Source organism: Podarcis bocagei, assembly GCF_964188305.1.
Source record: "Podarcis bocagei genome assembly, chromosome: 16".
Classification (NCBI taxonomy): domain Eukaryota; kingdom Metazoa; phylum Chordata; class Lepidosauria; order Squamata; family Lacertidae; genus Podarcis; species Podarcis bocagei.
In genome coordinates, this window is record NC_138142.1 from 34120251 (window position 1) to 34132275 (window position 12025).

The 12025-nt window shown below is 46.9% G+C and overlaps 1 protein-coding gene across 5 annotated transcripts in view; it reads left to right on the forward strand.

Annotated features, from left to right (window-relative positions):
• The window catches only part of ENTREP3 (endosomal transmembrane epsin interactor 3), a 35180-nt gene continuing 23155 nt past the window's right edge, over nt 1-12025 (forward strand). For 2 of the 5 annotated variants that reach the window (XM_081173557.1, XM_081173561.1), the window contains exons 1-4: nt 1-802; nt 4461-4517; nt 9214-9390; nt 10143-10247. In XM_081173557.1, the coding sequence (XP_081029683.1) occupies nt 578-802; nt 4461-4517; nt 9214-9390; nt 10143-10247 (564 nt within the window). In that variant the 5' untranslated portion in view covers nt 1-577. The remainder of the gene's footprint in view (nt 803-4460; nt 4518-9213; nt 9391-10142; nt 10248-12025) is intronic. The other 3 variants (XM_081173558.1, XM_081173559.1, XM_081173560.1) reach the window with 3 other exon arrangements.

The following is a 12025-nucleotide window of genomic DNA, read 5'->3' on the forward strand; positions in this document are numbered from 1 at the left end:
TTTGAGGTTGGGATGATCCCTATTCTGAAGCCAAGCTCTGATATTCCTTCTCCTGGGCAGTGGCTTTCTTGGGCGGGGGGAGATCTGGAAGTTGGCATCTCCTTCTCCCCGGAGGCGGCGTGCAGCTAAAAGCGAAAGTGTGCCAGGGCCAAACTCTCCTTGTCACCCCTCGTCTCCTCCCCTGGAATCCCTCTCCCGTCGGATGCATTTATGTGTGTGTTTGCTCAGGGCAGGGGCCCTCCACGCATGCTCAGAGGCACCCTTTCACCGTTGAGATATCTTCTAGGGCGGTGCCCTGGTGAAGCCGTGTTGGTGCCTTGGAATTATACACCAACATCCGCCCTCCTTTTCGTCGGTTTCTTCTCAAATATACAGAGCCTAGAGAGTCAAGTGGATTTGGGGTTAGCCAACCAGAAGCTGCTTTTTGGAAAGCCATAAAAAACTTGCCTCTTTTGAAAAGCAGGTCCTGTGCCTTACGCAGGAGGGTTCAAGGCCTAGCCTTTGAGGACCAGGGTCGCTTCTGTTTACGGCTGCTTCTGGGGTCCCTCCGGAAGCCGCCCTCCTTTGGGCCAGAGCCATGCCCTCCCGGAGCGATTCCAGCTACTCGCTGACGGCCCGCACAACGTCCCGCAGCTTCACGCACCTCCGTGTCCGGCGGGCCTGGCTCCAGATCATCCTCCTCCTCGGCTTCGTTCAGATGATCCTGGGCGTTCTGATCGTGACGTTGAGCCTGCTGGTAACCACCAACATGCCCTCGCAGAGCCACATCCGGAACGCATGTCCTATCTGGGCTGGTTTTCCGGTGAGTGCATCTTGCATAGCACAGCTGGGTGAAACCTCAGGCTTTCCCCAGATCCATTTTTGGATCCATTATTGATAGATATTGGGCTTTCCCCACCTTCCCCATCCAGCACACATTGATTTAAATGTTTCTAGCCATTGGCAGATGACGTTTTAAAAGAAGAAGAAGGGGGAAAGGCAAAAAAAGCCTGATGTTATTTACTTATTTAACAGATTTCTGGGATGCCATTCATCAGCCAACACTTCCAAGAAAGATATTTTTAAAAAACAAACAAACTACCCACTAATTAACACTGAAATCAGCAGCAAAACTGAAAGCAAGTTGATAAGTAGCAATCATAATTAAAATATACAGCAGAAAATCCACTGAAAGCCCAGGGAAATCAAAAACATATAAGCTGGATCTGGAGAGACAAACAAAATAGATACCAGCTAACTGTCCCAAGGTTAAGAATTATACAGTTAGGGAGCCACCACTATAAAGGCCCTGTCTGATTTCACCACCCACCTCACCTCTGGCAGAGGCGCCTGGAAGTTGGGCCTCTGATGCAGATTGCCATTAATAGGCAATAGGTTCACATGACAGCACTGAGAGCAAGTAGTCATTCCAGTTCATTAATTACTCATTAATTACTCAATAAAAGAGAATAAACTACTCTGCAGACACAGTGGGTGTTTCACCAGGGGGGTTCTGAATTTCAAGTTCTCCCTGGTTTGTCAAACTTTTATTTGGTCTCTCATCATGTCTATTTGATTTAGGCATTTTAAAGTTGGTTAGCGTTGTTTTTTACTTTTATAGGGTTAAACTTATGGGTATAGGGTGGTATATAAATTCAAACAACAACAACAACAACAACATAATTATTTACAGACACATTTCTAAATACTGCCATATTGTAAAATATCAAGGCGATGTTGTGTGACAAACTGGTGAACTGGAATATTCACTCCCCCATGAATGGGAAGTCAATTGGGGGCCACAGGCAGTGGTGGGGTGGACCCACAGCCAAAAGACTGTGTTGGACCTCTGAGGGTGGCAGAGGGCCTCCTCTGCTGATCTCAGCACCCAAGGGGGTCTCAAGGGAAGGAGCCAGCCTTCCAGTCCTTTAGAGCTTCAAACTAGTGTGAACACTTTAAATTATGCCCAAAAAGCAACCGGCAAGTCATCTGCTTTAGAACACGGTTTTATGAGTTCCGCCTGGCCTTTCAGATGGACTCAGTCTATCCCCCCTCTCATTTATTATTATTATTATTATTATTATTATTATTATTATTATTATTAGATGGAACCCCTTATATGGGATTTGTATATGAATTTTCCCTTGGCTCTTTTTGCTGGCCCATGTAGGACCAGCATGGATAGTTGGCCCCGGTGAATATTTGACGTTTTCTCCCCTTATGGCTTTGATCTATGGGCTACCACTAAAACGAGGCTGCATTTTAAGCTGTATTTTAAACTGTATTCTAACCATAGCTGTCAACTTTCCCCTTTTCTTGCGAGGAATCCTATTCGGAATAAGGGAATTTCCCTTTAAAAAAGGGAAAAGTTGACAGCTATGATTCTAACTTATATTTTTAATCAACTGTTTTTTGTTTTAATGTTTTTACTGTATTTATATTCAGTGTTAGCCGCCCTGAGCCCAGTCTTGTGAGGAATCCTATTCGGAATAAGGGAATTTCCCTTTAAAAAAGGGAAAAGTTGACAGCTATGATTCTAACTTATATTTTAATCAACTGTTTTTTTGTTTTAATGTTTTTACCGTATTTATATTCAGTGTTAGCCACCCTGAGCCCAGTCTTGGCCAGGGAGGGTGGGGTATAAATAAAAAATTATTATTATTATTATAAAGGCAACCCCAACCAGTAATTTGGCTGCTGCCATTTTGCACCAAACTGAGTCGTCTTCTAGGGCAGCCCCACGTACAGCGCACTGCAGTCCTCTAGCACCCAATCTCCAAATATCTCTGAGAGGAGTGCATGGAACCTCAAACGACACAAAGATACTTGGCCCCCACCCCCTTCTGAGCATTGTTTACACTGAGATCTAACAAAATCCTGCTCAGAATTGACCCATTGCAGCCAGTTGGCCTCAGTTAACCCTTGAGCATTAATATCAGTGGGTCTCCTCGGAGCAGGACTTAGCTTTAGGCACCAATCCTCCGTTTCCTCAGCTCGAGGCAGTTTCTGCCGGCTCTGTTTTCAATCACATCGCTTATAAAAAAAAAATGTAATCATGAATAATTTAGAGCGAATGAACTCCATTATAAAATAATAATAATAAAATCTACAGCCTACTGAGAAATGTTGCGTCCCTCCTCTGCTCTCAGAGTCAACTCGGCTGCCAGCAGCCATGGGAAAGAACGCTGAGCTTTGCAGCCTCTCTCCCCTGTTTAATCCGGGACAGAGATGTGCCACTTATTCCAGGAGGTCCTTCCTAGCAACTGCTAAAAAAAATCTCTGTGATTCGGTCACGCTTTCTGCAACTGTATTCGAGCTGAAACAGCTTCGAAACCGGCGCTTCTCCAGATTTTTTTGTTTGTAGAGCAGTTCTGCAGCTGAGCAACGTGCATGAAAATGCATGCGCTGAGGTAAAGCGTGCCTAAAAATGCGTATGCTAAAGAAAAGAGCAGGCCAAAATGCATTGCGTGTGGGGAAATGTAAATGTGAGGGGAATACACTTTGCAAAAATGTGTATTTTAGGCAATGCTGCATAGAAAAGCATGCCCGTTAGGAGGTTCGCACTAAAATGCTGGCAATTTATTGTGAAGAAATGGTTGTTTTTTTAAAACAAACCATACAGTGATGTGAAAATATGGGAGAACTGAGCTTAAGATTTTAAAATTATTATTATTATTTATTAAATTTGTATGCCAACTTTTAGCTGTCGATCTCAGAGCCGTTGACAACATAAAACTGCAATATAAAAAACACCAAATACAATATAAAGAACAACAACAAACCAATAATGCCCCCCCCTCTCACCATATATTTAAAAGGGCATCGGATGTCAGCTCAGGGCCTGGTTAAATAGGAACTCTTTCTCCTGGTGCCTAAAAGTTTATAATGAGGGCGCCAGGCGAGCCTCCCTGGGGAGGGCATTCCACAATGGGGAGCCACCACAGAAAAGGCCCGTTCTCGTGTTGTCGCCATCCAGACCTCTCGTGGAGGAGGCACTCAATGAAGGGCCTCGTAAGATGATCTTAGGGTCCGGGTAGGTTCATATGGAAAGAGGTGGTGCTTGAGGTATTGCGGCCCTGAGCTGTTTAAGGCTTTATAGATCAAAAACAGCACTTTGAATTGGTCCTGGAAACTAATTGGCAGCCAGCGCAGTCGGACCAGGATCTGTGTAAGATGCTCACATCGCCGTGCCCTGGTGAGCAACCTGTCCGCTGAATTCTGCACTAGCTGAAGTTTCCGAACCATCTTCAGAGGCAGCCCTTTGGAAAAATGAGAAAAGCTTCAATTAATGGAGCGAAAGCTTCCAGTTTGAGGAGACATGTTTCTTCTTTTAAAAACAAAATGGGCCATGCCCCCCCTGGCCAAGCTCTCAGCAGCTTCCTTCTCACCTAGTAGAGAAGACCAGCAGTGGTCACTCGAAGCCACTGGTAGATCTTTGGCAATCAAGGCAACCTCTCTTCTCTGTGTGTCTTGATCTCTAGTTGGCATTCTCCGGAGTGGTTGGCATCGTCTCCTGGAGGCGCCCGTTCACCCCGGTGGTAAGTACTGACGCTTCATTCGTGTTTGGAATAAACTAGTCTAGCGTGGTGTAGTGGCTAAGAGCGGTAGTCTCGTAATCTGGGGAACCGGGTTCGCTTCCCCGCTCCTCCACATTCAGCTGCTGGGTGACCTTGGGCTAGTCACACTTCTTTGAAGTCTCTCAGCCCCACTCACCCCACAGAGTGTTTGTTGTGGGGGAGGAAGGGAAAGGAGAATGTTAGCCCCTTTGAGACTCCTTAAAGGGAGTGAAAGGCGGGATATCAAATCCAAACTCTTCTTCTTCTTCTTAACACAGTTAACTGAATTAGTTCAGAAATCTCTGGGCTGCGCCTGAAAGTCGTTCCAGTAACTGCCAAGTTAAATGAACACAAAGAAAGTTCTTTTGGCGGTGGAACTTTGGAAGGTTTCTAGTTCATTTTCAAGTTCATTCTCTTCATTTGCTTTTTTTTTTAAAAAAAAATAAGCTTTGGACTTTTCGGGCCATTAAAGTACATAATTGATGGGGGAAATACATGGGAAAAAACCATTCACACACCACTGTATGTTTTGATGTTTGCTTCATCTTCTTTCAGTATATAGTGGTACATCAGGTTATGAACTTAATTCATTTGGAAGGTCTGTTTTTAACCCGAAACCGTTCTTAACCTGAGGCGTGCTTTAGCTAATGGGGCCTCCTGCTGCCGCCTCGCCGCTGCCGCGCGATTTCTGTTCTCAACCTGAGGTACTATTTCCGGGTTAGCGGAGTTTGTAACCCGAAGTGTTTGTAACCTGAGGTACCACTGTATTCTATACTTCAGCAGCCTGCAACTGTCTGAATGTTGAGGATCATTCGGATGAACTTGAATCGAACTCTGGACTGAACGAGTTTGCTTTGTAAAGGGACGGTCTTTCGCCGGAATCTGTTCCTCTTTGGACGTCTTGAACTTGAACCAAAACGAGTTCCGTTTCAGAACGAACTTCCCAAGCTCTGAAAAGCAAATGTTCTTAGGAAACACAAAGGGGGAAAGGGTTGATGTGCAGAAGGAAGGCTAAGCAGGCATAAATGGAAACAAATTGTCAAGAAACGCATTTATACTTAGGATACCTTCCAGCTGAGGTTGTGCCAAAGGCTTTATGGAAAAGGTGGGTTCTGAGGAGGCCTCTGAATGGAAGGCGGGTGGAGAGAGGCATTATCGTTCCAAAAGTGGGGCATCATGAGAGAAAAAGAGAGAGAGAGAGGAGTTGTCTTAGAAGGAAACCAACAGACAGGTGAGAGGGACATGATTAGGGCTGGGCAATATATTAATATATTGTCCAAAACTGGTTTGAAGTCCCTATCATAATATCGGTTTCATAATTTTTGACCTAGCAATATCTCACAAACCATAATACGTGTGTGCGTTTGTGTGCTATGCAAAAATCACAACGCGTGAAAAACCGTGAAGCCAGCCTAGCTCCATACTTATTTCAGACATTGTGATATATCAGTATATCGCGATGTTGGTGAACCGGATATCGCGATGTTGAAAATCAGATATCACCCAGCCCTAGACCTAATAAAGGTAAAGGGACCCCTGACCATTTGGTCCAGCCGTGGCCGACTCTGGGGTTGCGGCACTCATCTCGCTTTATTGGCCGAGGGAGCCGGCGTACAGCTTCCGGGTCATGTGGCCAGCATGACTAAGCCGCTTCTGGAGAACCAGAGCAGCGCACAGAAACACCGTTTACCTTCCTGCCAGAGCAGTACCTATTTATCTACTTGCACTTTGACGTGCTTTCAGACCTCTAGGTTGGCAGGAGCAGGGACCGAGCAACGGAAGCTCACCCCGTCGCGGGGATTCGAACCACCGACCTTCTGATCGGCAAGTCCTAGGCTCTGTGGTTTAACCCACAGCGCCATCTGTGTCTAGACATGATAGATGTGCTTAAAATGCTGCAAGTGGACAAGAGGAAAGTTTCTCTCTCTTTTTCCTAAAACGCTGGAATTTGAGGACATCGGATGAAGTCAATTGAGGGGAAGATTCGGGTGTCAGACAAAAGAGTCGTTTTTTCCGCATGGCACCTACTGTGGAACTCACTCCTGCAAGAATTTGTGACAGCCACTAACATGGACAGCTGTAGAAGAGAATTTTGTGGAGGATAAGGTTGTCAAAATGCTACTAGCCAGGATGAAATTTGTTCTCCCTCTGCTTTGTGCTGTTGTGGAAATCCTCCTTTCCCAGCTCTACTCTGTAGGGTCTAACCCTACTGGTAGCACTTTCCATTGCATGGCGAGTTCCCGCCTCCACCATGTGGAAATAAAGACACATGACGCAAATATTTAGGTTAATGGGCAAAAAATGGCCACAACTTTATTGGTTACAGGAATGAGTGGTATTGGCTTAGGCATTGGTCCTAACCGACTATCCGGTTTCAGCCCGATTGCTTGAAGACCGGGAAGGGTTAACCACCAGTAGGGGGAGTCCTAGTAGTGATGTATGGAAGTGAAAGCTGGACCATAAAGAAGGCTGATTGCCGAAGAATTGATGCTTTTGAATTATGGTGGTGGAGGAGACTCTTGAGAGTCCCATGGACTGTAAGAAGATCAAACTTCTCCATTCTGAAGGAAATCAGCCCTCAGTTCTCACTAGAAGGACAGATCCTGAAGCTGCGGCTCCAGTACTTTGGCCACCTCATGAGAAGAGAAGACTCCCTGGAAAAGACCCTGATGTTGGGAAAGATGGAGGGCACAAGGAGAAGGGGATGACAGAGGATGAGATGGTGGGACAGTGTTCTCGAAGCTACCAGCATGAGTTTGACCAAACTGCGGGAGGCAGTGGAAGACAGGAGTGCATGGCGTGCTCTGGTCCAGGGGGTCACGAAGAGTCGGACACGACTAAACAACTAAACAACAACAAGGGGGAGTCCTGCTGATGCACATCAACAAGGAACTCTCCTGGGGTCACCGATAGGGGGCGTGCCTTAGGTCCTCACCTCCATAGGCTTCGGACAGGGCCACACTCCCCAGAATCCTTTACTGGACTACCCTTCGATATTCAGGGGAGGTGATGGCGCTTCCTCCCCCCCTTCATCTACATGACAATACCCCTACCAATGCCTAACCGCCAATGCCGAGGAAGTTGTGACGATTTCCTACGAGACAGGCGAAAAACCAAGTGGCTGGTGCCAATTTGCCAAGTGGAAAAAATTCCTACCAGGCCCCTTAACGGCGACCAACCGAGGTCCATAGCAAGGTCAAAAGGAAAACCTAAAGGGTGAGAAACCCGATGAGCTGAGGTGGCAAAAGAGGGAGATCCCTGGCCGCGCCAGTGTGATATCGCGCAAGCCACGCCCCCCCGGCCAGCTGATTGGCTGGCCAGGGGATGATGCGGCCAGGGATCCCCTCAATCGTGCAGAGGCTGAGAGCCAGCCCCCGCACACGTGGAGAGGGTGTGAAGCCCGCAACTCCACCTCCTCTCCAGTTCAGAAGTGGTTTTGTGCACATTTAATCAGCCTGGGGTGGAAGGAAATCTGCCGTCTGAAAATATTCCTCGCTGTGACTGTTTTGGGATGGGCCGTAGCTCAGGGGGCACAGTATCTGCTTTCCATGCAGAAGGTCCTGGGTTCGGTCCTCAGCATCTCCAGGTAGGGCTGGGAGGGAGAGAGACCCCTGCCTGGAACCCCGTAGAGCTTCTGCCAACCTGTGTGGACTACAACCTGTGCAGCCTAGGACCCACGTACCTGCGGGACCGCCTCTCCTGATACGCCCCGCGGAGGACCTTAAGGTCCACAAATAACAACACTCTGGAGGTCCCGAGCTTCAAGGAGGTTAGATTGGTTTCAACTAGGGCCAGGGCCTTTTCAGCACTGGCCCCGACATGGTGGAACGCTCTGTCCCAAGAGACTAGGGCCCTGCGGGACTTGACATCTTTCCGCAGGGCCTGCAAGACAGAGCTGTTCTGCCTGGCCTTTGGTTTGGACTCAGTCTGACCCTTATGTTTCCCTTCCCTTATGGTCTTGATTTATCAGCTACTTTAAAATGAGCCTGCATTTTAAATTGCATTTTAACCTGTATTTTAAATTCCCCCCCTTTTCCTTCCCCCCTCCCCTTTCCCCCCTATTATGTTTTTACTGTGATTTTATTGGTGTTAGCTGCCCTGAGCCCGGCTCTGGCTGGGGAGGGCAGGGTATAAGTAAAATTTATTATTATTATTATTATTATTATTATTATTATTATTATTATTATTACAGTGGTGCCTCGCAAGACGAAAAGAATCCGTTCTGTGATTCTCTTCGTCTAGCGGTTTTTTCGTCTTGCAAAGCAAGCCCATTGACGGATTAGCGCTATTAGCGGCTTTTAGCAGCTTTTAGCAGCTTTTAGCAGCTTTTAGCGGCTTATCTGCTGATCGGATCAGCTGATAAGCGGCTTAGCGGCTTAGAAAAAGGGGGGGGAGGGGGAAAAAACCAGCAGGAACTCGCAAGACATTGTCGTCTTGCGAAGCAAGCCCATAGGAAATTCGTTTTGCGAAGCACCTCCAAAACGGAAAACCCTTTCGTCTAGCGGGTTTTCCGTCTTGCGAGGCATTCGTCTTGCGGGGCACCACTGTATTACTGAGCTAGATGGGACAGCATTCTGGCTCTGTGCAAGGCAGCTTCTTCCTCCATTTCCTGTGTGTGTCTTCCCCCCTTGTCTTCCTTAGGGATTTAACGGCCTTCTTTCTCCCCGCCACCCCCCAGATTACCTTCTTCACGCTCCTCTCAGTCCTCGGAGTCATGCTTACCCTGGCTGGCTCCATCCTCTCCTGCCAAAATGCCCAGCAGCAGGTGAAGTCCCTGGAGGCTTGCGAGCCGGTAAGACAACGGGACCGTTATGCGGTCTGGAAGGAGCAGGGGATACGGAGCCTGGACTTCCAGGTGGGGTTTGACGTAGAGCAGAGCTAATACGTTACGTTCTTCTTCCAGCACAGCCTTCCACAACCGAGTGCTCTCTAGGCGTCGCCAAGCTCCCGGCAGCCCCCTGGCAGCCGGCACGGCTAATGCTGTGGGATGATGGGAGTTGTAGTTCAGCTGTGTTCTTGGGCTCCAGTTCTCATCATTCTCAAGCAGCGTGGCCAGTGATCAGGGAGAATGACTCCAGCGACATCTGGACGGCACCTGGTTGGGGAAGGTGGCTTCAAAGGGGGAAAAGCAGCTTTCGAAGGGGGCGCTTTGGAGCAGAGGGATTGGGGAGGAGGGCCCACTTAACTCTTTCTCTGCCAGCTGCGCCCCCGCCCAAAACGCCCCACTGCATCCCTCTTCCCTCTTCCAAGCATGCATGTACCATTTTACATTAGAGTATTTCTTTGCGTATTTATAGCAATGGGAAGATGAATTGTTTTAGTTACCGCGTAGTTCGGTTTAGTCGCGACAGGGCTGTGGGGACTTGCATGGTTGTGTGCCAAACGCTTCGTGGAAAAGGTGGGTGTCGAAAGCAAGTAAGAGGGGAGGCTTCAAAAGTTGTTTTGGGGTGGGCGCAATTCCAAGGATAAAGGAGCAACAGGGGAGGAAGGGAGGAGACTACGAGGCCCATGGTGCTGTGCAACTGCAGGCAGGCCCAGAAACCTTGCCTCGTGTTAAAGTACAACATTTGCCAGCAGCACACTTACAAACTTTTCCTGCCTCCCCAGCAGGGCACCTCTCCATCTCAGCTGTGCCCTTGCTGCCAGCTCGGAAGCTGCGGAAGTAACGCAGAACTGGATCCAAATTGCTCCAAGGTCCGCCTGGTCCTCAAGGTGAGTAAACAAGGATGTTCCTGATTGCAGACGGATCTATTGGCGGTTTTTGATGAAGGTTACATTCTGCATCTGACATTTTATGGGAGGTGTGTGTGTGTGTGTGTGTGTGTGTGTGTGTGTGTGTGAATGAGAGTGTAAGAAACAAAAATCTGCCCTTATTCCCTTATGGGGTATACAAGAGCCCTCATAGAGTCCTTTGTACGTTCTCCATTGGTGGAGAAAATAAAATTAAATGAATTAAATTCCCATATCGTACATTAAGGTGCTTGCAATATATTTAATATTACTAGATATACACAGTTATATTTAATTAAATATATTGGTGGAGAAAATAACAGAGGCCAACCAGAGAATATTGAGAAGCAAAGCAGCTAGTAAGCCTGATCTTTATTGACTGTTGCAACAGGGTGCTCCCTTCACATACAGGAAAGGAGGAGGACCCAGAACAAAGGTGTGCCTGCCCTTATATAGACATTTTAAATTGCCCGCCCTGGAGTCCAAGACCACCCCCAGAAACTTCATACATACATCACAGAAGGGGTGTAGCTCAAGACCACCCCCCAGATACATCATACCTACATCACAAAAAGGGCGGTCTACAACAGAAATCTGAGTGCGTTGTTTATCTCCTGTCTGGCAGGTTACCTGTTAATGGTCACTTGATTGGATTACCTGGGGAGCCTGGCCAGTCTTTTGTAATGATAAATACTTAGTTTCCTGAGCCAGGTCACAGCTCACCCTATTCATACATAGACATACCCTTAAGACGGGATTTGTGAACAAAAGGACAATGGGGAGGCTTTTCCATTTTCCATTGACCTAGCAGAGAAATATTTGAGGTCAATTTGGGAGGGACAAAATGGTTTCAGGAATTTTTCTGTGGGGTTTCAGACATGTGGTTTATATATGCAGTTATGAACATTTATTATATATATATATAAGACCTTAAATTTTTTATTTCAAGAGAAAGAAGGAGATTAGGCTTCTGAGATTTAAGTGGGTCTTTCCCCCGCGACGTTGTGTTGTAGAATAAATGGAGCCTGAGGCCAGTGGCTTTCAAATTTCAGCCGTGCCCTCTTGGATGCCAAAATTTGGCGCCCCTCTGCCTCTTGTCGCATTACATCATTGTGGTGGCGCCCTCTGGGCTCGGCACTCAGTGTGGGCAAACCAGCCACACTCCCCGAAATCTGCCTCTTCTGAGGCCGCTTTTACACCATGCATTTAAAGTACCACAACACCACTCTAAACAGAATCCTGGGACCTGTAGTTTGTTTAGGGCACCGAGAGTTGTTGATGTTTTATTGCATTTTTAATATTCTGTTGGTTGCTGCCAGGGTGGCTGGGGAAGCCCAGCCAGATGGGCAGGTATAAATAAATTATTCTTATTCTTATTATTAGGCAGCCCCTATTCCCCTCACAAAACTACAATTCCCAGAGTGGCTTACAGTCACATAATGCTTCAAATCCATAGCGTGAACATAGCCTCAGTCCTTTATTCTGCATGGTCCACACACAATCTAGCTTAAAGCGGCCCAGACTCTCGGACCAAATGGACCGCAAGAGAATTCCGACACAGAACCTTTGGGCCACGCACTGAATTAAATTCCCATATCGTACATTAAGGTGCTTGCAATATATTTAATATTACTAGATATACACAGTTATATTTAATTAAATATATGAAATACACAGTTAATACGTACACAGCAAGGCTATAGTAATTTTTAACGTCAATAATTAAATACATGTTACCAATAATCAGACTTAATTTTTTA